At 42.1% G+C, this 26250-nt stretch overlaps 1 protein-coding gene across 4 annotated transcripts in view; it reads left to right on the top strand.

Moving 5' to 3' along the window:
* The window catches only part of kaznb (kazrin, periplakin interacting protein b), an 89023-nt gene that overhangs the window by 27198 nt on the left and 35575 nt on the right, over positions 1 to 26250 (top strand). For 3 of the 4 annotated variants that reach the window (XM_044024296.1, XM_044024298.1, XM_044024297.1), the window contains exon 4: positions 13353 to 13560. In XM_044024296.1, coding sequence (XP_043880231.1) covers positions 13353 to 13560 — 208 coding nt within the window. Of the gene's footprint in view, positions 1 to 13352; positions 13561 to 25702; positions 25823 to 26250 lie in introns of those variants that run through there. The other variant, XM_044024299.1, reaches the window with a different exon arrangement.

Raw genomic sequence — 26250 nt, 5'->3', positions numbered from 1 at the left:
ATAATGATTGTTATCAAAGCACTGAGTTTCCTGTTGACCTTAGCTGAGATTTAAATGCTCCCTGCTTCCACAGCCCTGTGGGGTGGTGCAGGACATATAAATGACTCTGCTTTATCTGATTCCCTGCCAGAAGCAATCGCTCTGAGGAGCTGGTTCCAGGCGGGCATCTGGCCCAAAGCTACTTCACCTTTTTTTTATTTGTTTGTTTGCATTTTGAATCACTGGACCTTGAATATCTAATACATTTCTTTGACACATCTCATATGATGCAGAATGTGTACTTTGGATGAAATGACTTCGTTTTCTGACACAGTGAAAGAGTAGTGGCTGGATTGTTGGATTTCATGAACGTGTTTACACTTCAGGTCATGTAGATGAGGTGTCACCTAAATGAGACTTTTGCCTGGAAATGTCGTGATAATCTGGCTCAGTGTTGTGAAACAGGCAGATTGCTGCCACAGATGATGGAAAATGACATATGATTGGAGCATATTCTGAAAAAAAAAAAGGCAGGATCTCCAAACTCGACTGATAACAGCAGATGTCAGGGATCATCACCAGTCGTCCAGGTTTGGATTTTTTTAATGGAACAATATCTGAATAAACAACAGTTTTGGATGCACATTTTCAGGATTGAGAGAATCTGTCGATTCTTCTGCTTTCAAATGATGCAATTCAGATTATAATTTACATTTATTACTTCTGTGACGTCTGTCAGCAGATTTACACATAATCTCACATGTTTCCCCTCGTGTTTGCAACACCTTGAAGTTTAAATGTGGATTGTAAGGGTTAAATGTTTGGATGTTCTCCTTTGCTGTCTCCTAATCCACATACTTGTCACTCATTCTGGAGCAGAACTACGGCGTGATGGATTCATAAAGAGGTTACTTCACACAAAATCAAGGAAGGAAGCACATCAAAGTATAAATCATCATCATGAAAACCCCATTTCGTTAGGTTTGTTTGCGCCAGTTAGTTATTTTCCCAGTGTTAATAATCATAATTATGACGCTGACACTTCTATACTCTGACTCTGGATCCTCGCTCTTCAGCGTCTCGGTGTATGAATGTGTGTGTGTGTGTGTGTGTGTGTGACACTGGCTGGTAGCGGCGCCGCTCCTCTCCGCTCTGCTTGGTTGCTCCACTTATTGCATTTTGACTACTTCAGTGAGAACATGTTTTCAGGGATCTCAGCTGAAAACGTATCTGCATGCATAATCATGCGTCGTCTAACGCCGCTGCTGCCAGATTACTGAATCTTCTTTTTTTTTTTATACAATTCCCTGGAGAGCCATCCTGCTTTGTCATGACTCTCTGTGATTTTTTTTTTTTTTGGGAGGCAGATGGTATATTAATGAACTCCACAGAAGACATTTTATTTACAAGAGGCGTGTCCTCTTGCAACCCTGAACTAAACACCCAGACAGGTGCTTTTAAAACATACTTATAATTGTTATTCTTTAAGGCAAGGAATTTTAAATTACACAAAAAAAATCACATTCGAGGTTTGAATTGACTTAATTGTATAATTTAAAGAAGAAAACAAATATAATGAACAATATTAGGGACCAACAATGAGAGTTTCTTGTCTGTGTGGCAGCAGGCGTATAATTGTATGCAAATCACTTTCTTTCAAGTTCCCAGGGTGCAACTTAATGTGTCACGTTGCTATTTTGCCTGCTTTTATTTTACATTAGAGCATTGACATATTCTGTGGTTTGGTTCAACGTTAAGTCATTTTTTTCGAGATACCGCCACGTTTCCAAAAGTCCCTAAAAGGTTTGTGCAGTGTGAGTCTCAGTGGGCGGGTTTTACTGAGTGCTGATAACAAGAAAAGGAAAAGCGGTTTGTTTGTTTAGTTCAATAGAAAAGAGCACAGCAATTACAATTGTTGTTTTAATAATTGTTCAAGAAAAAAAAAGTGCTTTTCATGCACATGGCAACACAATGTGCTATACTAGAAATTTAGTTTTCCAATATTCATAAGTTTGAGGGGTTTTTTGTGTGTTTTTTACAGGATTAACCCTTTAACACCTAACCCTTCCTGCATGTTAAAGAAGTGTATTAACAATTTCAAATGAAGAAAAACAAAAAGGTTTATTTAGAAAAACACAAACAGATTTCGCATGTTAAATTTGAGTGTCTCAAGGCCAAAAAAATGGAAACTTTTTTTCCAACTCTCTCCTTTCTAGCGGCAAAGACGCTAATTTGCCGGGCTTCCTGAAACAGCGCGAGTGAAAATACCGTAACAACCGCACGTCGGCTTTGACGTGCAACCTCTCAGCATCCGGAAACCGTTGGTATTCCTCCGATAATCACTACGATAATGCAAAGTGCACTCGTGCCAACGTGTCGTCATCGATACGCTCGGTTTTAAAGGATAAATTTGTATGTATTTTATTTTATTATTTTGATTTTATATTGTATATTTTAGTAGCCTCAATATGCCAAAAAAAAAAATTCCCATCTTCAAACTATGGCCTTTATCCCATTTTCATTTTTTTTTAATCTCAGCTCAGCATTGGAGACAAACAACCACAATATGTTTCTGTTGGACGTGTAAAGGAGTATGTTGGTAGCGCTGTGGCGCTGGTTTGGTTATCTCTTGATAGTATTCTCTTGCCACATCTCAGAAACACACTGTTTGCAGAAACATGCACTTGGATGGCATGGATTCAACTTATTGACCAACAAGTTTTTGCCAGTTTTTAACTCATTATGAAACAAATCTGGACAAGGCAGTGAAGTGTAACTCTTCCGGTTGGTGGAGGCGTATATGACTGTGAGGCAATAACTCAATAAGTTCTTGAAAGGAAGTCTGAAAACAAGTGCAACAACAGCTTCAGGGACATGAGATGTGATTCATTTTCCCCCTTTCTTTCTTTAACACTCACTGTACTCTATACCTGCAGCTGATACATTAGGTGACCAGCTGATGAACACAGTGGAGCATGTGGTCGCTGAAAAGCCTGATATATCCCTCAGGATTTGGTTAAAACAAAATAAAACAAAAAGCAGAGCTAGAACAACGTAGAATATTGAATTTATGTCACTATTGTTGTTTGAGTGCATCTCTAATAAGCAAATGTGGAGAAAGAAAAATCTATTGTTTAACTTTCAAACTAACTATGTGTATACTTTTTTTAAAACCCGCCCACATACAGTATTATATAAATTTAATATTGGAGTAGAAAATGTGTCGATCTTTCCGGGAACGACAGGAAACAACAATAACCCTTAGAACGCAGAGTATTTCGTCTGCTTTTTCCCCATTACTCTGTTTAAACGTATACAGTATATACAGACGCTATAAGAATCTGTGCAATAGAGAGTGTCTTATATCCTGTTTTTCAGCACAACCTAGGCGATCTGATGAAATTCATTTTCTATAACTATATAAACCCACCGGAGCAAAAACTCCTGAAAATGTTTAAAATCGGATTGACTTTCTTAAATTTGGAAATACGTCACAGTTCACAGTTCGCTTGACTCGTTTTTATGAACAAAAAGAAAAGAAAAATAAGCTACTTCAGGGGTGTCAAACTCATTTTTGTTCAGGGGCCACATACAGCACAATTTCATCTCAAGTGGGCCGGACCAGTAACAATAGTGACCAACAAGAACTTCTTTGTTTTTTCTCCTTCTCCTTGTTTTACATTTAATGAAGGATATAACAAAACAGGTGCAATTGCAACAATATCATGCCTTAGTTTACTATTTACTATTTATCACACTGGATCTATAAAGGCACAAACATTTAGTCACAGGTTTCTGGAAGTGAAAAATATTGCATTTGACATTACGTTTAGATTGTAATCGTAGTGTGAAATTTTAACAAATTCATCCTGTGGGCCAGATTGGACCCTCTGGCGGGCCGGTTCTGGCCCCCGGGCCGTATGTTTGACACCATTGAGCTACTTTATATCCCGACTTAAAATGCAATATAAGATGAATCATAACTTTGACTCAACAACATATAAGGAGACGAAAAAACATACATTTTGTAAAGCCTGAATATGTGACCTATAAACACCCCCCCCCCAGGATGTCCATATAAGGAGTTGCCGCATGAGTACTAAGGGTTAAGATTAGAGAGCCTCAACAACAACTCTGCATCTCTATGTACATTAAATATGTTACCGTTCCACTTCTGAAGAACTGAGATTTCCTAAAAACGCCAACATGATTGTTTGTCCATTGCTGAATGACAAATACCTTTTTTTTTGTTGTTGTCTCCGTCTTTGTCGTCTTTGTTTTTATTCCCCCCCTGACAGAAACACATACAACCAGCGAACACCTTGAACACGACAACTTCAATAACATCACAAATAACGAACACACACACACACACACACACACACAGTGACCTTTCTTGGAGACATATTCATTTATTGAGCATGATCACGATGCTGTAGCAGTGAGTTTGCTCATGTTAACACTCTGAAGAAACACAACATTTTGCTTTTACTTGTCCTGTTCTAATCCCTTACAAGAGCTCAACTCCCTCAACCAGACGAGTTCTGGATATAAACTCATTTAACATGCAGATTAATGCCAGTCCGAGCCCCCTGTTAGAGCCACTGTGTTCTGCACATTTAAACCACATGTATTTTTATAATGAGAACTGGTTAGAGCCGCTTTGTCTCTCTCTTAATACATTTACATAAGTACATCTGTTTACCTGGATGCTTTATACTGTTAGTGTCAACAAGTGTTCCCGTCACTTATATTAATGGAGGAGACGGACATATTGCTCTAATTAAAATAATCAAACTCCTGCTGTCAGGTTGGCACTTTTTCAGCACTGTTGTGGCTTGTGTGTGTAATTGCTTTTGCATTTTAATATTTTGAGGTGTGTGTGTGTGTGTGTGAGTGTGTGAGAGAGAGAGAAGGGTTTATATATACTGCATGGGTATGGAAAGGTTTTAAGTCTCTAGAACGCTGAGAGAATCTGTGCCGGTCTGTGTTCCTTTTACTGACTTTACTACACGCTTGAGTGTCTTTCAATTTAGCCGTTCTGATAACTGGGCTCTGACTCGGAGCGATAAATAGTGAAATATAATAAACGACTTTGCCACTTCACATGTTTTGACTCCAAACTCGTCTTTCTCTCGCACTCTTTCCGCACCCTTCCATTTCTTTGCCTTGTTTATCTGTCTTTGCCTTGTCACTAGTTTCACAGCACGTTGTCATCTCGTCGTAGCTTCACTTAATGAGGGAAGATCAACTGTTGGTGCCATAGTTGTATGTTTGCTGCTTTACAACTAAATATGATTGAACGTCCGCAGTGTCAAAAATTGTCTTTTCTCTCCACATAAATTACAACAACTATTTAAGAAGAAAGACTATAAAACAAGATAAGTTGGAGTTCAATTACAGACAGAATTGAATTCAGTTTCAGCATTTTGATAAATTAACAATTTAATTGCATTTTTTTATAAAAAGGACTTCTTGTCAGATCACTTGTTATGTCAGCTTTCTTTTTGATGCTTATGGTGCAAATTTCCTTTGCTAAATGTTGGAGATGAATGTGCGTTTTCAGGATTTTTAAGTCATTTTAACTGATCTACACTTTGGCATTGTTCGGTTTGATTCTTGCGTCCGACGTCGCGCTCATGACTCTTCCAGTGACGACACGTGTTAGCATCTGTGGTTTCCCTATGATTTTTCCCCCCTCTTCCCCCTCCATTCTCTCGTCTCTCCTGCCCTGACCGGTCGAGGCAGACGGCCGTACGCTCAGAGTCTGCTTCTGTTGTTGGTTTTCTCTATAATAATTGTAAGGTCTTGCCCTAAAGGGCCTTGAGCTAATGTTAATGTTATGACAGATGCTGTTTGCACATGACATCCAAGTGTCCGTCCCGTGTCCACCGTATTAGGAACCCCACGTTTTTCTTCCAGCTTGTTGTAAACAACAATCTCAAGAATTTCCTGGCTCATCCCACAATCTTTTTTTTTTTTTACGAGGTATAATAAATATTTTTTATTCTGTTTGTCACCTTGTGAAAACAATAGCACTAGCAAGGACACCACCGAGACAGTATTTGGACAGACATAGAGTTTATTGCATGCAATAATGCATTTTTGATAGGAAGCAGATGAGGCTGTGTATTGTGTATTGTGTATTGACGTGCATGCAAATTAGCTGCATAAGGACGACACTTAAGTGGTGGTGATTATTGTCTCTAATGTTGCGTTGGAATTTTCCTGTGGAATGGGAAACCGCGATCGTGAGACGACGAGTCTCTTAATCAATAGGCTTTGCACATGTTCCTTTACATGCACCGACAAGAAGGATAAGCTCTTTATCAATACACTCCTGAAACAGCTCTTTTTTTCAGTTTTTGCCCTCACTGCTACAGTAATTCTGTGTTTTTCCTGCAGACTGTTGGTCTGTTGCTGTAAACCAGACACTCACTTCTTTTCTCAGCCAAGGACTAAATAAAGATCGAAGACCCATTTATGTATTTGGAATAATTTGACCGTAAGTTTTAGAAAGTAATCTATATGTAGAATTTCAGAATACAAAATAAAACGGTCTATTTTTATGAAGCCTTTTATAAAACAGGCCTATCCTCTATATTATGATCATTGTAATGTATGGAAAACTAAAAGCTACAGTGTGTAACGTCTGAAATGATGACTCCTGGTGCATATTCCAATCATTCTCTTTCAACATCAATTCCAATATCTCATTACCTCACTCGTGTTTCAGAGTGAGCCAGGGATAATTCCTTGATCTAAGGTTCGCTGCTGTCGCACTTCACTGGCCGAGCTGTTGTGCTCCCTTCTTCCTTCCTTCAGACATGATGTAAAAGGCATCAGTCTGTGTCACTGCAGACACCCAAACAAAGAGAGAGAGTCCTGTGGAGCTGATTGCCTCAATCAGCATCATGTGACAGTGGTCTGAATGTCACTGACATTTTGTTTATATTCAAAAGTTACACACTATAGTATTAAAATGGAAAATAGTGTAATAACTTATTTATTATATATATATTAGTCCTTTGAAAAGTAACAGTGTTACTTCACATTTTAATTTGTATCATAGATATTACTCAAAAAGTTTATGTTGGAACTGAATCAACTTTATTGAAAGAAAAACTTACAGTCAAACGGATGTTATATTCCTTAATTACAGCCACAAAAAGCTCCTGTTTTCAAAAGTTCGATTTTCTTTTGGCCATTTCTTTTGCGGACAAGCTTAACTATCACTGAACTGAGTGTGTCATTAGAGCAGTTGGACAGTTGTTTGTAGTTCTTCTTCTAATAATAATCCCCAGCAGGCTGTAGGTTGGTCCTCTCAGGTCATGACCTGCACGGCAGCTGCTGCAGTGCTATTGACAAATGAAATGATCTTGTGGGCCGGGTGTAATTGTGTCTCGGGCCAGATGTGGCCCGCGGACCTTGAGTTTGACATGTCTGATAGAGCACAATAAATCTGCTCAAGGGTTTCTTGAAGTCCTTTTCCTAAGCTAAGCTAACAAGCTGCCAAACCATTCTTTAAATGATCTTCCGTTCCTCCCATTGATTGATGATTAATTCTGTAGCCTTGACAAGCGTCTCCCAGACCACAGAAAAGACTACGCCGCTCCATCTCTCCAACCAAGCCTCTCCCTGCAGTCTTGTGGAGGTGTACTCTAAGCTGTTCTCAGCAGCCTGCCATGATTAGCCAATAAATAAGTAAACATATATCATAAATCAACAGGGAGAGCTCTGTCAGGGTGATTTCCACCGCAGTTACCTTTGGAGAGAGAGCAAAAAAGATAGATGGGGAAGAGTTGGCAGTGAGTCAGGTTCTCTGTGTGTTGTACAAAATGTTTTACCTTGAGTGATATTCCTGTGTAGCCGTACGCGGAGACAGCTCCTTTGCTCTATCAAACAGCTGCTCGATAATAATAACCTGTAGCTGTCTTAGGATCACGGCTGTGATGAAGCTGCCACCAGCCACACAAATGATCCCATGTTAATAGATTTATTCAAACGACACTTTGATTATGTTGATGTTTACGTCACGTTTATCCATCTTTCGTTTCTCCCCCCGCGAGCTTTATAGGAGCGTCTTTACGTCACGTAACGTCAGTGTATTGTTGCTTCTCCTGCAAAACACTCACGAGATTCGTGCTTTGACCAGCCAGCGCCATGTCGTTTGTTTACACTGCAAAGTCAGTTACACTCGTGTGTGTCGTATTTTATCATATATTGGCCTCTAAATGTTATAAATCAAGTGAGAAATAGGCTCATTTTCTGTTTTGCAACCAGTGGAAAATGCTACCTTCCGTCTGTGAGCAGATATCATGGGTTGAGGATTAGCAATGGATTCACTCTCTGAACAAGCAATGACACAAACCAACCAGCAGGGAGCAGAATTAAGATTACTGTTGGGAACTATACTGTGAAGTAGGGACACATGATACTGAGTCTCTTAATCAATAGACTCTGCAGATATGTGCCTTTTCACTCACCAACAAGGGGATAAAGTCCTTATTAACACTCTACAAAAATCTCTCTCTCTCTCTCTCTCCCTCTCTCCCCATCATTAGACGTATGCTTTTCACCCAGGGGTCTTGTAGTTCATCATAACTGAACAACCTCCTCCCTCATCCCTGCATCCCCGCCTCTCTGTGTTTCCCCCAGAGACGCGCAGACAAGCCTTTATCTCACTCATCACAGCCTGTGGCACGCAGTCGACCATTATCTCCAAGTGGAGTAGCTGTCAGACTGTTTATTATCGTCAGAATATGAGAGATGGGGAAAAGGACATAGCTGCAGGGTGATGGGGTGGAACTTGGGAAGGACTTTGGTGTGACACATGTGCTGAGTTTGACAGCAGATAATAGGTGCTCCTCTCCTGGTCTTATCTCAGCCTCCCTAGGCCAGCTTCAGGGATCGGCGTTTATCTCTGCCAAAGTTTGAGTCTCAAAACACTGCTTTATAAGTGTCAGCCAGTGGATAACATTCCGCTGAAGGTTTGAATGGGAAGTCTAAATGTGATAGACGCTGGTATGTTGCACTGTACGGGACCATTTGATACCTTTGCTTGAAAGGATGACCAGTATTTTGATGAATGAGGCATTTGAGAGCGGACCAAATATTGTCCATTTCAGTTTGTTTGTGTTTTTAAAAAAGTTTCACAGTTAAGACTGTATCGATTTTTTTACGTCTCTGGAACTCATGGTTTGTTAATGTCTCCTTCTTGACAGCTGCTCTCAACTGTCTGTCAAACTTAGATTTGTAATTCTTTTTGGCCGTATAGCTGTGCCTGAAGCTTTACTAGCGCAATGTTGCTCTTGCCACATTCACTTTATTGGGAAATACACAGCCAGTACTGTGATGCTGATGTGCTTGATTGTGTGAACTCACCTGACAGTGGTCTGTATGTAACAGACATTTGCACATTGCAGTTTTAAGTCTGGACAGAGGCAACTCCTACACTGCCCGTCACACATAGGAAAAACGAGACCCTTGAACAACAGCCATGCATATAAATCCTGTGCTTGTAATGTTATGGTTTGTTGTTGAGTCAGAAAAGGTGTCAGTGTGTTCAATAATAAAATATGCCAGTGTTGTGTGTGTGTGTGTGTGTGTATAGCTTGTTGTGTTGAGGGAGCACTGGAGACTTGGGCACCAGCCAATCAGAGGGAGGCAAGGAACCATTCACATTTAGATTGATACTATTAATCACTGTTAAATGTATCTGATGGTGTGACACACTTGTGTAGCACCATTTTTAACACTCACTCACTCACTCATTCATCCTCTACTGCTTTATCCTCCACATGAGGGTCGCGACATAGGACGAAAAGGCTGGGCACACCCTGGACAGGTCACCCGTCCATCACAGGGACACATATAGAGACAAACAACCATCCACTCTCACACTCGCGCTCCATTTAGAGAGTCCAAGTCACATAATTCCCAAATCTGTATGTTTTTTGGACTGTGGGAGGAAACCCACATGCAAACTCCATGTAGAGAGACCCTCGTTCTGACCGGATCACAAACCACTACTTTTGTACCAATGGACATTAAAATTAAAACCTGTTCTGTTTCAGCTTGGAGGAAATCTTGTGATTATATTGGAGCTAAGTTATGACATAATGTTATCAGCAACATTATTCTCTCGTGCATCTCCGCTCCTTACGTCTGCTGTCCTGTATGTCTTGATGTCAACAATGCACTCACCAAAATGGCCTCCACTGGATGTAAGAGAGTCAACCCTGTACTTTGTGCTGTCGGGGAGCAACGTGAAGAGTCCTTGACAATCATAGAACCACCTGCTCTTTCATAGCAGATTGAAAATGACAGTATGAAACACGACTGCTATATATACATAATTCAGCTAAAGTAAAACTCCACCAACCCCAAATGTTTCTTTTTTTTCTGTTGGTTTTTAATTTTACATCTTTCCCTTTTCCTTCCATTAAAATATCCGATTCTCATACGGCGTGGCTGGCACCGCATCTATTTCTCACCGTAATTGATGGACATTAGTAGGTTTAGTGTGGGTGTTTTCCCCCTGGTCCCTGATAAGATCTGTATAAATAGTTGAGCAGGACATTATATCACTATACTATTGGGAGGGAAAATGGAAAGCATTGGAGTGTGTGGAGCATTAGTCGATATTCAATTAACCCAAGCAGACAGTCATGGTGACTGTTTATCAATACCTCTTTTTAACTGCACACCCTCTGCACACTTGATTAAACTTCTCATTAATAGCAGCAACAACTGAACAAACTAACAACACAAACACTTGGACAAGTTTGAATTCTTTTTTTTCTGTTATTTAAAAGAGTCGGCTCCCGCTGGTCTACGATTACTGAAATTCATGCCGTTTGTCTGTCAGCTTCGGTCCAGTTGTGGAGACAATGGAGGACTTTGTGCGCTATATGGACACGCCGTAAATTAAGCACCCTCAAAGTATTTGCCTTGGTTACTGATGTGTATCTGGGACACGTCATGACCCATGACCCTAAAATCATTCATTTCCTCGCATTCCACAGTTAAGCATATGAAAGCCCCGCCTCCTGTTACTAAAAGCAGACTGTAGCTTCACTTGCTTTGTTACAACAAACATTTGCAGTGGAATAAGAAGAAGGAGGGGTGTGTGTGTGTGTGTGTGTGGAGACAGTGTCACGGGCTGTGCTACATTTGTGCTTCGCTAATCAGCTACAAATCAGGGCCAGTGCACTAATTGGGGACAGTGGTGTGACAGTCTAGACCACGGTAATGATCTGCTAACGTGATGTGATCGGCCAGGCCACTGCTGGTCTACAGCAGCCTAATAATTGTCATAGTAATTGTTTGTCCATCACTAGTTGTGAGTTAACATAAGTGTCCATAAGACTATAAAAAGGGACAGAGAAAGGACGGGTGGAGGAGACACACAAGAGAAAAACAGTGACGTGCATCAAGAGAAGGACTGACATGATTCTGTGTGTGTGTGTGTGTGTGTGTGAAATATGTCATCGTGACTCTTACTAATAACTTTTTCCGCTGACGAGAAGGTTCTGTTTTTGTGATTTTGTGTTTTTCTTCTTTTGTGAGCGGCATCATTCCAAAAATTAAACAATGGATTTGGACTTTCTAAGAGATGAAGGTTATGACCCAAAGAAGAAATGAAATTTCAAATTCCGCATTTGATTTGCCGAATAGCGAATTTATTAATCTTTCAACATAGGGAGCGCAACGCTTTCTTGAGTAAATCGTGCAATATTGGTCCCTCTATTTTAAATGAGACTGACAAATAATTTACATTACTGTTTCATATCTCGAGGACGTGCTTTCACATACATGTAATTCATACATGTACGTTCACGTTAAGCCTCTCAGCAGAACGTATTGGTTAAATCTGGCTGTAATTGATCCCTCTGACTCCATAGAATATGTAAAGCTGCCAGTGCACTTCATTTTGAAGACAGTGCAGAGAGGAAACTGCCGGTGTCACCACCAAATTGTGTGTTTCATTCACTTGTCAGACTTGTAAGCCTGGTGTGCCGTCTTTGTTTGTCTCTCGCTGTCATTGTGTGGAATACCAATGAGCATTGAGCTGTTATCACCCAGACTGCGGATGACAGAATCTGAGTGATGTATCACTCATCTACCTCAGTTTCCTGCCAGAGACGGGATGTGTTGCCATATTAAAGAAATGAAATGTCATATGCAAATTCAAAGGATCAGTTTAAGTTAAGTTGAAGGTAACACCCCCCCACCCCACCCCTTCTGTGTGTGTAATGGAATTTTACAGCTGTACAGATAACAAATAATCTCAGTGTTGTTTGTTTGAGAGTTTTTGGTCAAAGAAGTAAATCTCTGTGTTCTCACCACGTCTCGCTTGTGATTCTCGTCGCCTCTGCACTTCTGTCCTCTGCTAAGTTTGCTCTCAGAGTTGAAATGTTTTCCCCTTGGCCGCTTTGAGCCAGCCCCTTTCCCCTTCCACTGATGTGGGGGTGAGCTTTCCCAGGACAAAAGGATGAATATATATAATGGAATGAAGGAAGAGGGGGTGGGAGAGACAAAAAGACAGCGGGTGTGTGTGAGGGAGAGTGGGAGAGTGGGAGAGTGGGAGCCGGAGTGAAAAGATATAGAGGTTTTGACAAGTGCTTGTCAAAGGGTTTAATACTGTTGGCAAGCTCTGAGTGCGGCGAGAGCGAGAGGAAGAAGTGGAAAGAAGAACAAAATCAGTACATTTCCACATTACAGACGTGCTTGCTAACTCAGTACAGACTCTTTTGGGTGTGGGACACACAACTGTAGTCAGAGAGTAGATGGCGAGTGGCTCAGACCAAAATGTGTGGTCCCCACCTCTCCCCTGGTCCTCCAGCACATGGTACAGTCCATTTAAAAGGCTGCATGTCATCTCAGTGTGTACTGGGTCCTCTCTGAGAGCAGCTGCTCACAGCACATTCTCCTCGGCGGGAGCACTCACTTTCCCCTCCGCCTGCTGGGCTGCATCTCTTTTCCTCCTCTGTCTTTTCCCCCTCTCTCTCTCTCTCTCTCTCCCTCTCTTTGCGTTCACTCGTCCTCTCCTCCTACTGTACTCACTCCTTCTCTCCTTTGCCCCGCAAACATACAGACACACATGCGTTGACTGGCTGTGGAGTGCTTGGCCACACAGATGTTCTTTGGACAGTAACAGGTAGACACAGTCAGTGCTGCTCAGCAGAGGAAAAGGAGAGGGACCGATGTGGTGGCTTTTTCGTCTTTGGATGTGTACAAAGTAAACTGTGAGAGGGGAAGGACAGGTGGACGAGGACGAGGAGGTTCACGAGAGGAAAGAGGAGTCGTGGCTTCTAATGCTCTAATGCTCCACTTGACACCATGCTGCTCTGTGTGGATTTGGTCCTCAGGGGAAAATCCTTAAAATGATGGAGGACAACAAACAGCTGGCACAGAGGATTGATGGGGCCATCCAGTCAGCCAGTCAGGAAGTGACCAATCTCCGCTCCGAGCTCTCTGCTACCAGCCGCAGACTGGCAGAGCTGGGTGCCAGCAGCCCCCCTGCTCTGGAGAACCATCACCAGCACAACCACCACGATGACAGCCTTCATTACCGGGGTGAGTGTGCATGTGTGTGTGTGTGTGTGTGTGTGTGTGTGTGAGAGAGTGAGAACATGGACATGTGTGACTGTTTTGAAATACTGGGGGAATGTGCAGCAGGGTAATATCATTCCACTGTTCCCCGGCTGACTTGTTTTCCCCCCTAAACTCCCCACCAGTGGAAAAGGCAAAAGAACAGAGTTTTGTCATTAGATGGGAGGAGTTGGGGTTAGAGAGCGTGGGCCAGAGCCCGTCCGCGTTTGTTTCCCAGGCAGCAGCTGGGCTCCTCTGGGGCTACAGTCCATTCAGCTCCGGCTTCTCCTCAGCTCTCCCCAAATCTGGCAAAGAGTCGAAGACGGTGCCTGAGGCCCAGGAACTGTGTGGCAACATCGCTGGTAGGAGCTGGTTATTTAGTTTGGAAAACAGGCTTCAAGGGACTTTATTTTGACCTTCTTGGCTCCAAATATACATTTCTGGCTTCATGTTTTCTATCTTAAATAACGTTATATTTATTAAGTCAAATTAAAGCCTCCAACAAACTACAGCAATGTCATGTCGTAGGTCTTTTGCCTCACGTTGTCTGTGTTAATTCTCCATTTAGAAATCAGTGGGTTACTGCGATCATGCTCCACCAGGCCGTTCGCACCAGTGTCCATTAAATGGCCCCCACTGACTCCCATTGAGTGTTGTGTTTATGGAGTTCAGCAGCGGGTGATTCCGCTCATCTCAACACAGAAGGCTGATCAGTGTGAGACGTGACTTCAGAGCGACAATGCACTTGGTTTTAATCTGTGTGGTATGTGTGCGTCACGGACGCTGATCGGCAAGTTGTTTGGTGTGTCATTTGGGTATGAAAGCTATACGCTTATATTCATCATGACGTGCAGGTAAAGGTCCACCATGTCATCAGGGTTATCTGGAGCTTGTGTGTGTGTTAAAAGCAGCCTGAGCCTGATTGACAACCTTCTTGGTGGTTAGAGAGTCAGAAGTTAACCCGGCAGGGAGGAGACGTCATGTCATGTTGCTCCTGACAGCTGCGATGCATACATGCTCTGTATGAATGAGTGAATGGCAAACACTCAGCACTGAGTGGTCATCAAGACTAGAGGAGTGCGACGTAAATACAGACCATTTACCGTTTAATGAAAAGTATTATGAAGCTGCGTCATGGGAAATGTTGAGATCCAGAGCCTGGAGCATGCAAAGTAATTAAAGTAAGGATATCCCGGCTTTTGCTGCTTGGATGCAGATCATTCCACAGTTGAGCCAGGTTTAAGTTGTTTACTGGGGAATCAGAATTGCCAAGTGGAATATTTTCACACAGGGGTGTACGTCAATCTGAACTCAGATAGAGATGGACTAACTCGGCCGAAGTGTTGCACCATGATGTCCACCCCGCGTGCTCTGCAGTGAGTGAACAGGCAGCCTGACATTCCCACATTCCAGAATGTTAGTGCAGTGATGTCATACTTCCTGTTCCCAGAGGCCCGGCCAGCAGTCAGGTGACAGATAAAACCAAACACAGCCACACTCACAACCACCACCTCCCTCTTTCACTGCAAACTGACAAACTTAACACAGCTGAGCTCTCACCTCGGCTGAGTAAAGAGGGACGAGCCTGAGAACCGCTTAGCGTTCAGGGTGTTTTCTCAAGATTTAAGGTGATTTGTCAGAGGAGATCTCTCAGGTGTGTGTGTGTGATGAGCCAGCATCAAAGTCCACTGACTTAGGAAGATTAAATGTTCTCTAAGTGTTTATCCCTCCCCAGGCTGGGCTGTTTGTTAGTCAATTTGTCGACTCTGCCCCTCGCAGCATCAAAGCAGCCAAGGTTTTAATGTCTATGACCAGACTTCCTGTGAATACTGTACAGTCATTTGTTATTTTCGCTGTTTTACCTCCGTGTGGAGCTTCTCGCACTTCTGTGACAGATATCCAATGAGGCTGTAAACATTCTGTTGAACGAGGTCGAAGAGATGAAGTCACGCCGAACCTTAAGTGTCTACACGCAGCTACTTTTGCACATTTACGCCTCTGTGTGGACACATTTTCTCCATTTTATAATACAGTAGATTCTGTGGTCTATAGTCTTTGATTAACCTTTATTCAGAACACCGACGGTAATGTTGACACCCCTTTGGAAGGAGTAGAGCCAAAGTGCTGCAGCTAATTAAATATATAATGTGCTAGATACCAATGTGATTAAAGTATTACAGTACTACATATTTTGGGTCTGAGCACACAGGGTGTGAAGGACTCTATTGTAACTGCAGGAGTTACGCTCTCCATCACAGTGATTTCAGGACTTGTTTAACATTCCTAACAATGCTGTCACCACCAATCAACTACATTTGGGGCCAGCTGTGGCTCAGCTTTACAGCGGGTCATCTTCCAACCAGACGGATGTAGTTGTAGTATGTATATGTCGGTATGTCCACGGGTAAGACGTGGAAAATGTAATATGTGTATAAATAGTTTTCTAGTTATGTAAAGCAGACACGCTGTTACGATAACTAACGTCCTTTTTAAGACCCGTGAAGGTAAAAACACAACAAGGAGCGGAAGCTTCCACAAAAACACATCATCTGCTTTAATCGATGTGAGCTCACCTCATTGGATATTACATTATTCATAGTCTGGGTATATCAGTTCCCTGCAGTCGCCTGGTGTGAAAGTGCTCATCATGAACTGAAGGGATTCTGCCAACAGCAGTGAAGCAGTTATTAATGAACTGGTGCGGAGTGTGGATGACTTCTGGCTCCTGCTTTAAGTAAGAGGACCAATGCATCTGTTTACTTAGGTGAAAAGCAGTGATATTATTATGAATATGGAATTAGTTATTACATACAGTATGGTTCTCTGTGACCCGCAGTTGCTGTGTTTCATAGTTGAACCAGAAATACAAAGGATGAGTCGAACCATTGAAAACCAACGACATTAAACTTTGCACTACATGCTGATTCCTGCTGTAACTGGCGTATTACACTTAAAGAATCATTGTTTGATTAGATTTGATTAAATTGCCCTATTTGGTATTGTGAAATTGTCTTGGAGACTACAGTGTTTTTGTGGTATCAATAGTTGTAATATTTATGGCTTTTCATTATACTAAGAACACAAAGTGCCCTGGAGTTTTCTGCAACATTTGCTATAGTCGTGCACAATGACTCCAAAGAGTGCTGTTGTTTGTTGTTTGACTTATTAAGACACATTTACCTTTGTCTTACTTGTGCTGCACTTAACTTTTTCTTTTCTTTTTTGTATTTTTTTCTTTTATAGTTTAATGAGAAACAATGAAAATAACATTAAAAGTAAAAAAAAATTCATTAAACTGAACATTGCTGTTGAAACATGGCAGTATAATACCTGTATTCAGGGACAGAGGACAATAACAGGACTTTCTCCAAACTGTTAAAACGCTGCTGATTAAAAATTGTCAGCGATTATCTTTTCTCTCTGATGACAAGAGAAGCTGCCCCGTTTCTCGTCTCTCATTCTGCTGCGGAATAATTGTAGGGAAGAATCAGCTCTCCATCTGGCCTGAGTTTGTCAGAGGCCCCGAGTCTCTCATTACTTCATCATGCACATGAGCAGGGCTGGGAACAGAGCGCCATACTACAAGGGCAAAATCCCACCCACTTAAACTCTCTCTCCCTCTCTGTAACTCTCTCTCTCCCTCTCTGTAACTCTCTCTCTCCCTCCCTCTCTCTCTGTAACTCTCCTGGGACCACCCGCATTCCTGTTCACATGCAAAGACAGTATGCAGTGCACACTAACTTTCCCGCTGTATCCACCACTGTCCAAATACCTCACCCCTTCCTCCTAATATTCCCCGCCTGGCCTCCCTCTGCCACGCCCTGTCTGTGGTCAAAGCAGCATGAGAGGAACTGTGTCCAAACAATAGCTTCAGAAAGGCAGGCCCGTTACTCCTTTGACATGTCTCGCGCTCTCTTCCTCTTCCTCACTGACTTCCTCCAGTAGAAAAAGCTAATCATGGTATATATTCAGTACTCCTGGAGGCTCCACTCCACACTCTGTGTATTTCTTTCTCGTAGTTTCTCTTTCTCTGTAGATCTGGTAATTAGAAACCTAATTTTCCTTTTAAATCAAAGTAAATGTGCTCACTTTTAATTGGAGAATTTAATTAACTTGAATCGTATTGCTACTTTTTTGGAACAAAGCTAAAATGAAATATAGATTAACTTAGATAATGTAGTTATTATATTTACGGCATAATTACATTCAATTGTCACTGTACAACTGCTGTAACGTCAAAGCTATTTGAAATCTACCAAAACAGATCTGCTGGATGGAATAATACAGAATATCACTTTATTAATCCTCCAGTTGCATATTTCTGTTTGTGGTTTATTTGCCTTTTCAATCAAATCAGATTTATTTTGTCGTCCGTATCTTATCCAGTTTGAGTTGAGTGTATCTGCACTGAATAGCTGAGGGCCGAGAAGTACTTACTTGCGCAATGGCAGCCTTTGCTCTAATCTGGTTGGTAATGGCCTTAAATAAATAATGACTCTGTGGTTATTTGTTTTGTTTTTTAATGGAATGCAAGCCTCACTAATGAACTGTCAGAAGTGCACAGCATGTGTCAGGCCACGGAGCAGAGGCCGCGGGGCAGAGGGGACAAAACTCTATTTGACTCGCAAGAGTTTCCACTCCGTCAGCATGGGATTGGCACCAGCGCCCCCCTGCGACCCTCGTGTGGAGGATAAAGTTAGTGAGTTAGTGAGGTTCCACTCCTGGAACGCTGGACTGGCACCGTAGCATGCCAGTGATTCCATGTTGCAGCATTTGTGCGGGTGTCAGAGTTCTGTTAGGCAAAGACGTCCTGACCTAGACGCCAGCTGGTGACGGCATTCTTGTGTTTGGGTTTGGCTGGCAGGTGGCCACAGGGCCCTCACCACTCAGCACCTGGTGTGAACTGCTAACTTGGACCAAAAAATGTGGGCAGACAGTCGCTGGAGCTGAACCGGAGAGACTTAGAGTTGCCAGTTTGGAGACGAGATGCATTTCAAGCACAACAACTGGACCAATACCAGTATGAGCATAGAGCATGTTAGTGAACTAAGGATCACTTAAAGCGTGACACAGAGCAGTGAATTACTTTCTGAGATGATATTATTCCCATCAGTGTGACTGATATGCCTCTGTATGCTAATTAGATTCATAAAAGCCAAAGTGCGCTTTTAACTATTTCTTTCCCACCGGCTCACAGCAGGCTTTGTTTCCCATGATGGTTTTTGATGAAGACGACATTTTAATATGGATTTCCTGTAGGTCGTGGCCCGGGTTAAGAGCACATTATGAGACCGGCTCTTATTGGCTGGGAAGTTGAGAGAGGAAGTGATAAATGAGGATATTACTCAACATTATCTCTTTTCTTATTATGCTTTTCTTCCCCATTTCCTTTACATGGAACCTCATCATGAATTCGCATGCAGCAAATATTCTATCTTTTTTTTTTTTCCTTTTTTTTAATCCAAAGAGGAAATGGACTGGAACAAGTGATAGAAAAAGATGTCTGCAAATCTTCAGTGGCTTTCCTTCCTTCATTTATCACCACCGCATGTCAGAGCACAGGATTCATGTTGTGGACTGAGTAAAGTATTTCTTCCTAGCTGGTGTTTTATGGACCTACTGGGTATTCCATCTCCATCACTAGCATCTGGACAGGATCACTCTAAATTCAGGATGGAGCAACTAAAAGTGCAATTAAAAGGATTTTCTTAATTTCTAAATGAGGGAGCAGATGAAGTGAGCTGGACTGTAGCTACAGTAAGCTGAGGTCTGGTGATAATACAGATTTTTACTGCAATTATCTACACGTCTAATCCCTCGTATCACCTAAAATCCTACACACCACGTTGAGTCTAAACTCCAAACAAGTGGATGAGACGTACAGGGACGGACGAGGATCCCCGGTCTCAGCTCGTCCTATTAAAATGCTTCATTGCTTAAGCAGTGGAGACTTTTTTTTATTACTGCTGGTACATATTGTTGCCTTGGCAGAAGAGAATGGACTAGGCACGGAGGAAAATTAGTTTTGAAGAAGTACAGAGCCACGCCGCCCCCACCCGCCTTCTCCGTATCCAGAGGACATTAAGGGGGACATTCCAACAGAGCAGGGGATAAGCAGCAGAGCACTTCACGCAGGCCTCCTTCAAGATTCATGGGCGGAAGACAGAGCTGTGTGCACTTTTAAACATCCACACGAGCCATGAAAGTCAAAGTGAGGGTGACATCCTGAAGGGTATGTCTTCAGCTAAAGGTCAAACTTTAGTGTTGTTCCTTCATTTGTAACAGGGTCAAATAATCTAGAGAGAAATAATTGGCAGCTATTTTTTAATAACTAATAAGGTACAGTGTGTAACGTTTAGTAGGGTTTTTGTATAGGCTATAGAGACACACAACCGTTCACTCACACCTATGAGCCTCTGCATGTTTTTATTTAGACTGTGGGAGGTACATGCACATACAGGCCTAGACCTGAACCAGCACTCTGAAGCCAGTCAGGAGACATAAGTCACCTTTTTTTTTAAATGCAAAACATTTAACGCTTTCTAGCTTCTATAAATGTAGATGTTTGCTGCATAGAAGTAATTTGGGCTTTTGGAAAATTGTGGTAGATAAAAAAAACACACTAGATTTGTCATTAGTGAGTCCATCTGGCTTGCACAGAGAGTAGTTGTGGTTGATTTTCCATATTGCATCTCCATATACTGCTTCTCCCAGACTATAACCAACGGCTCACTCACACTCCACAGTTGACTTTCCAGTGGCATTCCACCAAGCACAGCTGCTCGGGTTATTCCAGTCACTCTAAACTGAATCAGTTGACTGTTTGAAATAATCTATAGACACAGCATGGCTTTAACTGTCTTACATAATCTGACTGGATTTGATCTGCTTCTTTTGCCACTTCTAAAAGAACTCATGTGATTGGAAGCATCTTGATCAGCTTCATGCAGCGTGGATGTAAAGCATGCAAGTGGGCTCCATCCCTGAATTATTTTTGGGTTGCAGCCTGAAGGCATTAGCGTTGGAAGCATGTTTGCTCTGTTTTTCGCCTGCTGACGGTTCTTCTACACAAATATTTATCAGGTCACCAATTACTGTACACAGTGAGCTCAGGCATATGCACTCATAAACCCACTGTGTCTCCGTTGAGAAGGCTGTGCATATACATTCCCGTAGATGTGTTTACTGTTTGTAGTAAGTGAAGCTCCATTTTTTTACCTCCAAACAGATGTCGTCCACCAATCACAGTCACATGTGAAAAGGCCAAGGTTTTTTCTACTGTATATCGCTGAAAGGATGTTTGTGCATTCCTTTTTAAAAAGAGCCAATTCAAAGAAGGACCTTTGTCATCAAGTCACTAAGTTACAGCTGCCATCGAATCTGCGGTCAGTGAAAAATGGTTATTTAGCACATACTTCTCTCACAGATTTAGACTTTTTGAAAACAAAAATAGGACAGATCTGAATCTGCAAGAACAAGAAATGCTGAAAATAAACTTTCTGGCATTAACTGTGTTTGGGGTGATAGGATTACAATTCTTGATCACATGAATGTTCAGGTCTAGATTTATGGCCTCTGTTTATTATAGTCCCACCTTAAATAAGACAGAGCACCGGGGAGAGTGTTAAACTCTGCCAAGTCCACTCACTTTTCATATCTGTATCACCACGGGAAATCCTTTCTTCGTTGGAGGCTAAAATCCAAAATCATTCTTTACTTTTTTGGTTGGCAAGAACCACGACCTTTCACAGGTACATTTGTCATAGATGGGTGGGAAAAGTTTGGAAACGTCAGTCAAACACAGGCCCCATCATTTATTCACTTTGTACCTTATTTGTTTATACACGTTGACTTGTTAAGTTAATGGATTTAACCTTTAACTGTTATCATCCTCCTCTGTTGTCTGGTGTTATTGTTGTAGCCTCTCTCTCTGGTCTCGGCCTTCAGCATGGCCGCTCCGACGACCGGACAGCAATGGAATCTTCTGTTCTGGACGCCGAACAATGAATTCCATTCAACATAGCTACCGCCACTTGAAGTAGTGTGAGCTCTTTGGAGGAGGGTTTCAGATTCAGGGGTTTCCCACAGACTTAACCCACCACAAGCAACTCAAGCTACTGTCCAGGAATGTGTTCCCAAACCCCAAGTATGCCTCAGTTTCATCCCCGCCAAAGCAACTTCTTATTTCCATATAATTGTGCACAAGAGACACTCATGAGAGTAAGACTTAAGCAGTTTATTTTACAGTATTACACAGTTGTTAATGTCGTGTGGAGGGACAGAAGCTATACTCCACCTTTACCTGTGCATCTAATCAAAAGAAAGATCCATTTTTCATGCCTTATGTGCATCAGCTGCAACAGGCTCAATTACCTCAGCTTAGAAGAGAGGAGAGTTGAGTGCTGGACCTTCCTTCATTAACAGAGCCCTGCATGCCGTTGAATTGATGTTAAGGTCAGTCCATAAAGCACACTGCCTCAGCATTGAGCTAACAGTGGCATCATTATGGTGTTATTAGTGCTATGGGAGTAATTTACAGGTGTTGTTAAACGGCGGCTGTTGTAGGAGGAAAGAAAAAGAGCTGATGTGGTGTTGGTCGGGCCATTTTTGTCATTCGCCGTTTAGCAGTAAGTGAACAGTTTTTCTTTGCACCCCCTTATACTGTGTGCTTTTAAAAACATTTTTTTAAAATATTGTTGCTCTTGCATATTCATTTTCACTAAAGCTGTTGAAGTGCCCGTGTTCTAAAATTGAAAAGTTCAACGCTAAAGCGGCGAACAACCACTTAACCACTGTTACCTTCCACAACCGTTGAGCAGGTGTGAACGACGCAGTAGCCGCGAAAAGCATGTCATTTACATGCAAATTCATCTGTGAAGCAGAAATATCACAGAGTGCATCTGGCTCGGGCTCACGCCTCATCACTACTGTGTGAAGTTACTAATTGAGTGTGAGACAGTCATGGTAATTTAACAGTAATTTGCAATCTCAAAGTTTCCTCTGCTGACTTCCTGCTCTCTTTATCTGAACTCATTTACAGGTCATAGAATTCGGTCAAGTTACCATTAATTCCTGTTTACTGATGCGACTTTCCTTGTTAGGCGTGTGCTGACCTTTCAGGCCCAGTAGGGATTTGAATTGGTTCTGCTCACACTGTGCTGCCTTTATGAATAAATGAATAAAGGACGTGGACGGGAGTACCTGGTGCAGTAGAGCTGTACAGTAATTATGAAGGCTTGTTTCACTTTAACAGAGCCAGGGCAGAGTATGTAATGTTGATTATGAGTCTATTTCTGAAGCGGAAATCATCATATGTTGTCTTTTTTTGATTCCCTGAAGTGGTCTCCCTGCTTCTCCCAGCTCCACAACAGTCACCGGGGGAATTCCGACCATTTTCAGTGCAGAGTCCAAATGTGCTCCCCAAAATTACAGCTCATTTCTAAAGGTTTATGGTTACAGTGTGCTTTGTTACAGGGAATGTGGGAATTTGGATTCATTCATCTCGCATGGATAAACTGTTTGGACAACTTAAGCGAGACCATGAGCACAGTCTGCCTGTGTCTCACTGCTGGCTTTTATTGTTCTACATGCCAACAGAGATGGGAAATGTGAAGCATATTTCTCAGCGTCTGTGCTGAACACATGTCCTCACTTTCACAGACGCTATATTATGAAGGATTTGAGAATATTTTGGGCTGCTGACCTTTTTCTGTACCTGAGAGAGAAGGAGAAGGAGAAGGAAACATGTAGGAAGGTATACAGACAGACAGACAGACAGGCATACAGATACAGACAGAGCTTTCAACAGACCAATGAGCTGCAATGAGAAGAGCACTGACAGACAGGTAATGAGTGTGGTTACCCACCTCGAGACCTTAATTGGTTTGAATGAGCAGGCTGGAGAGGCTCTTCCATCAGCCTGTGGATGAGCAAAATGTCAGGTGACAAGCCGGGGGAGTGAACTAATTGGTTCTCTCCTCCAGACATGACTCCTGTCTTTACTCGCGTTGCCGAGACAAACCCGAAGCGTCACTGTTCATGTCTCTCGGACTCGACCCACCTCTCCTGTGCTAACAAATGTCACTTTTTTCTTCTTGTATGAACATTAAAAATATGTCTACATTAAGTAGGGAATGCAAAGCTGTCTGCGAAGTACTTGATGCTAAAAACGCACTGCTGAAATATGCTAAAAATGGACAAAACACTGAAAGAAGTTCAAGTGGCTATTGAAATTTAGTGAGTGAAAAATATTGGATTTAATTATTGGTGTCAAAGTAAGTGCTAGTGCAAAGAAGGTGACGACTGAAGTGAAGCGTTTGTCACTTAAAGGAAAACAATGTGCTTGATGTTGTGGATCCAAGTGGACTTATAATATAATGTACTTATTTGCAGATTGACTAATTGCACGGCGAGGAAATACAATTTTAAAGCTTATCGGGAAATAACTGATTTTAATCAAGTGAGCCGACGTCTCACTTGATTTAAAATCCGTGAACATTGTCCTCAGGAGTTAGCGGTCTCAATTGCTAGATTCAGTTCTTCTCCAACAATAGCACATGATCACTTTCATAGATTATGTTCCCATTTAACACACACTTGGTGCAGTGGTTAGCAAGAAGACCTGGGCCTTTCTGCATGCAGTTTGCATGCTCTCCCCTTCCTCCCACAGTCCAAAAACATGCAATATGGGGATTAGGTAAATTGGACACTCTAAGTAGGTGTGATTGTGAGAGTGGGTGGTTCTTCATCCATGTGTGTGTCCCTGTGATGGACTGGCGACCTGTCCAGGGTGTGTCCCCGCCTGTCGCCCTATGTCAGCTGAGATTGGCCCTGCTCCCCTCCATGACTGTTAACAACACTTTTGACATGTAATTCTCCAACTGTGTCACAAATATTTAGCTCCCATAAAGAAGGAATAAACCGCTGAAATGCTGTTGCTGTAAATCTTTATAGTGTGGGATCAATACTGATACTAAGTATCGTATCGACTCATCCCTTGTCACTACCAGTTGCCACTTGGTGACATCCTGAACACGTTCTTTATGGCTAACAATATAGTGTGGCATGCACTGGAAGTGTAAGCACTGAAATGAAGTTATATTGAAATGAAATAATGTAGTGAACGGTTAAAGCAGGGGTGTCAAACTCATCTTAGTTCAGGGGCCACATACAGCACAATTGGACCAGTAAGAAAATAGCATAATAACCTATAAACAAGAAGAACTGCAAATTATTTTCCTTTGTTCTACATTCAGTGAAGTATCTTTTTACAAAACATGACATTTCTTGAGAAAAACAAGTGCAATTTCAACAATATTATGCCTAATTTTACACGTCACACGTGAAAAATTGTAGATTCTCATTCATAATCAATTCATCCTGTGGCCGGATTGGACCCTCGGGCGGGCCAGTTCTGGCCCCGCGGGCTGTACGTTTGACACCCCTGGGTTAAAGCATTCAAATTCTAATCTTATATATTTGGATGTTGGCGTGTCTCCAGAAAAAAAAAATAAAGGAGTAACAAAAAAACAACAACACAGAAAATTTAAATAAATAAATAAATATCATCAATACACAGTTTGGCTGTTCTGTGAATATTATTTATTTATTTATTTGGTCCTTGCAGAGACGGTAAAGAAACTTCTCTCAGGGGAAAAAGAAACACATTGACGTCATATGGTTTGTCCAGGAGTGGTGTGAGATACTTAAGTAGTGCAGCGTCTCGTTGTCGATATCAAAGGATTACACCAAGACTGTCTCAGTCCTTACATATGTCTCTGTGTCACTGTCGGGCATTAGCTCTATCACTCTACTTTAGCTCGTCTGATTACACAGCTGGAGAGGGAAGGTCCTGATTCAGGAAGGACTGTAATCCAGCAAGTGTATCAGAGTATTTGCTGGAATGTCCCGTCTGGGGGGTTGGGGCAGTTGTGGGGTATTAGACCAGCGGGAGGTGGACAAAACCCGTACTTAATTATAAGGATTGTATGTAGAGGATATACAGTATATGAGGATGGGAGGGCGTGGACTGATCTCCATGATAATCTGTGTCCCATCTCTCATCTGGAATCCTCAAGAGAATTACGCTGATTCCATCCAAACAGCACGAGGGTTAAGAGTGAAACAGAGAACTAAACTACGAGGACGCAAAGGCCAGATATGGATTTTTCCTTCTTGTTGAGGGCTGAGAAGGTGCTGCGGCCCAGCTGTATACCATGGGAACTGCATGGAGCGGAGACGGATGGAGGTATAGTACAGCGATATATATTACTCCTCGTGCCAGGGTCACAAATACAGCAGCGACCGGCTGCTGTCCGCCTCTGACTTGTGTGAGTGTCACACAACTGCAGTGCAGTAACTTTTGATTTATGGGGCTGTGTTTCTGCAGCCTTGTAATGAGATATGCACATGGCGTGCTATCATTCTTACCGTACAATCAGCAGAATGTGGACATCTGATACCAAAGGCCGTCCTGGGCTGTGTGTGTGTGTGTTTGTGTGTGTTTGTGTATTTGCCACACGCATGTGTTAGGACGACACATTGCAAATTAATGAAGGATCACGTCACAAGGGGCCGGAGAAGCATGATGAAGCAGGAAGAGTGTGAATCATTGCTACTCAGTAGACACAATAAATGAGCAGCAGGCTTCTGTGTGTGTGTGTGTTTCATTTGTGG

The sequence above is a fragment of the Solea senegalensis genome, linkage group LG4 (genome assembly GCF_019176455.1).
Source record: "Solea senegalensis isolate Sse05_10M linkage group LG4, IFAPA_SoseM_1, whole genome shotgun sequence".
In the NCBI taxonomy this organism is placed as follows: Eukaryota; Metazoa; Chordata; class Actinopteri; order Pleuronectiformes; family Soleidae; genus Solea; species Solea senegalensis.
The sequence above is the reverse complement of the archived record's forward strand: the minus strand, read 5'-3'. Positions and strand labels throughout refer to the sequence as shown.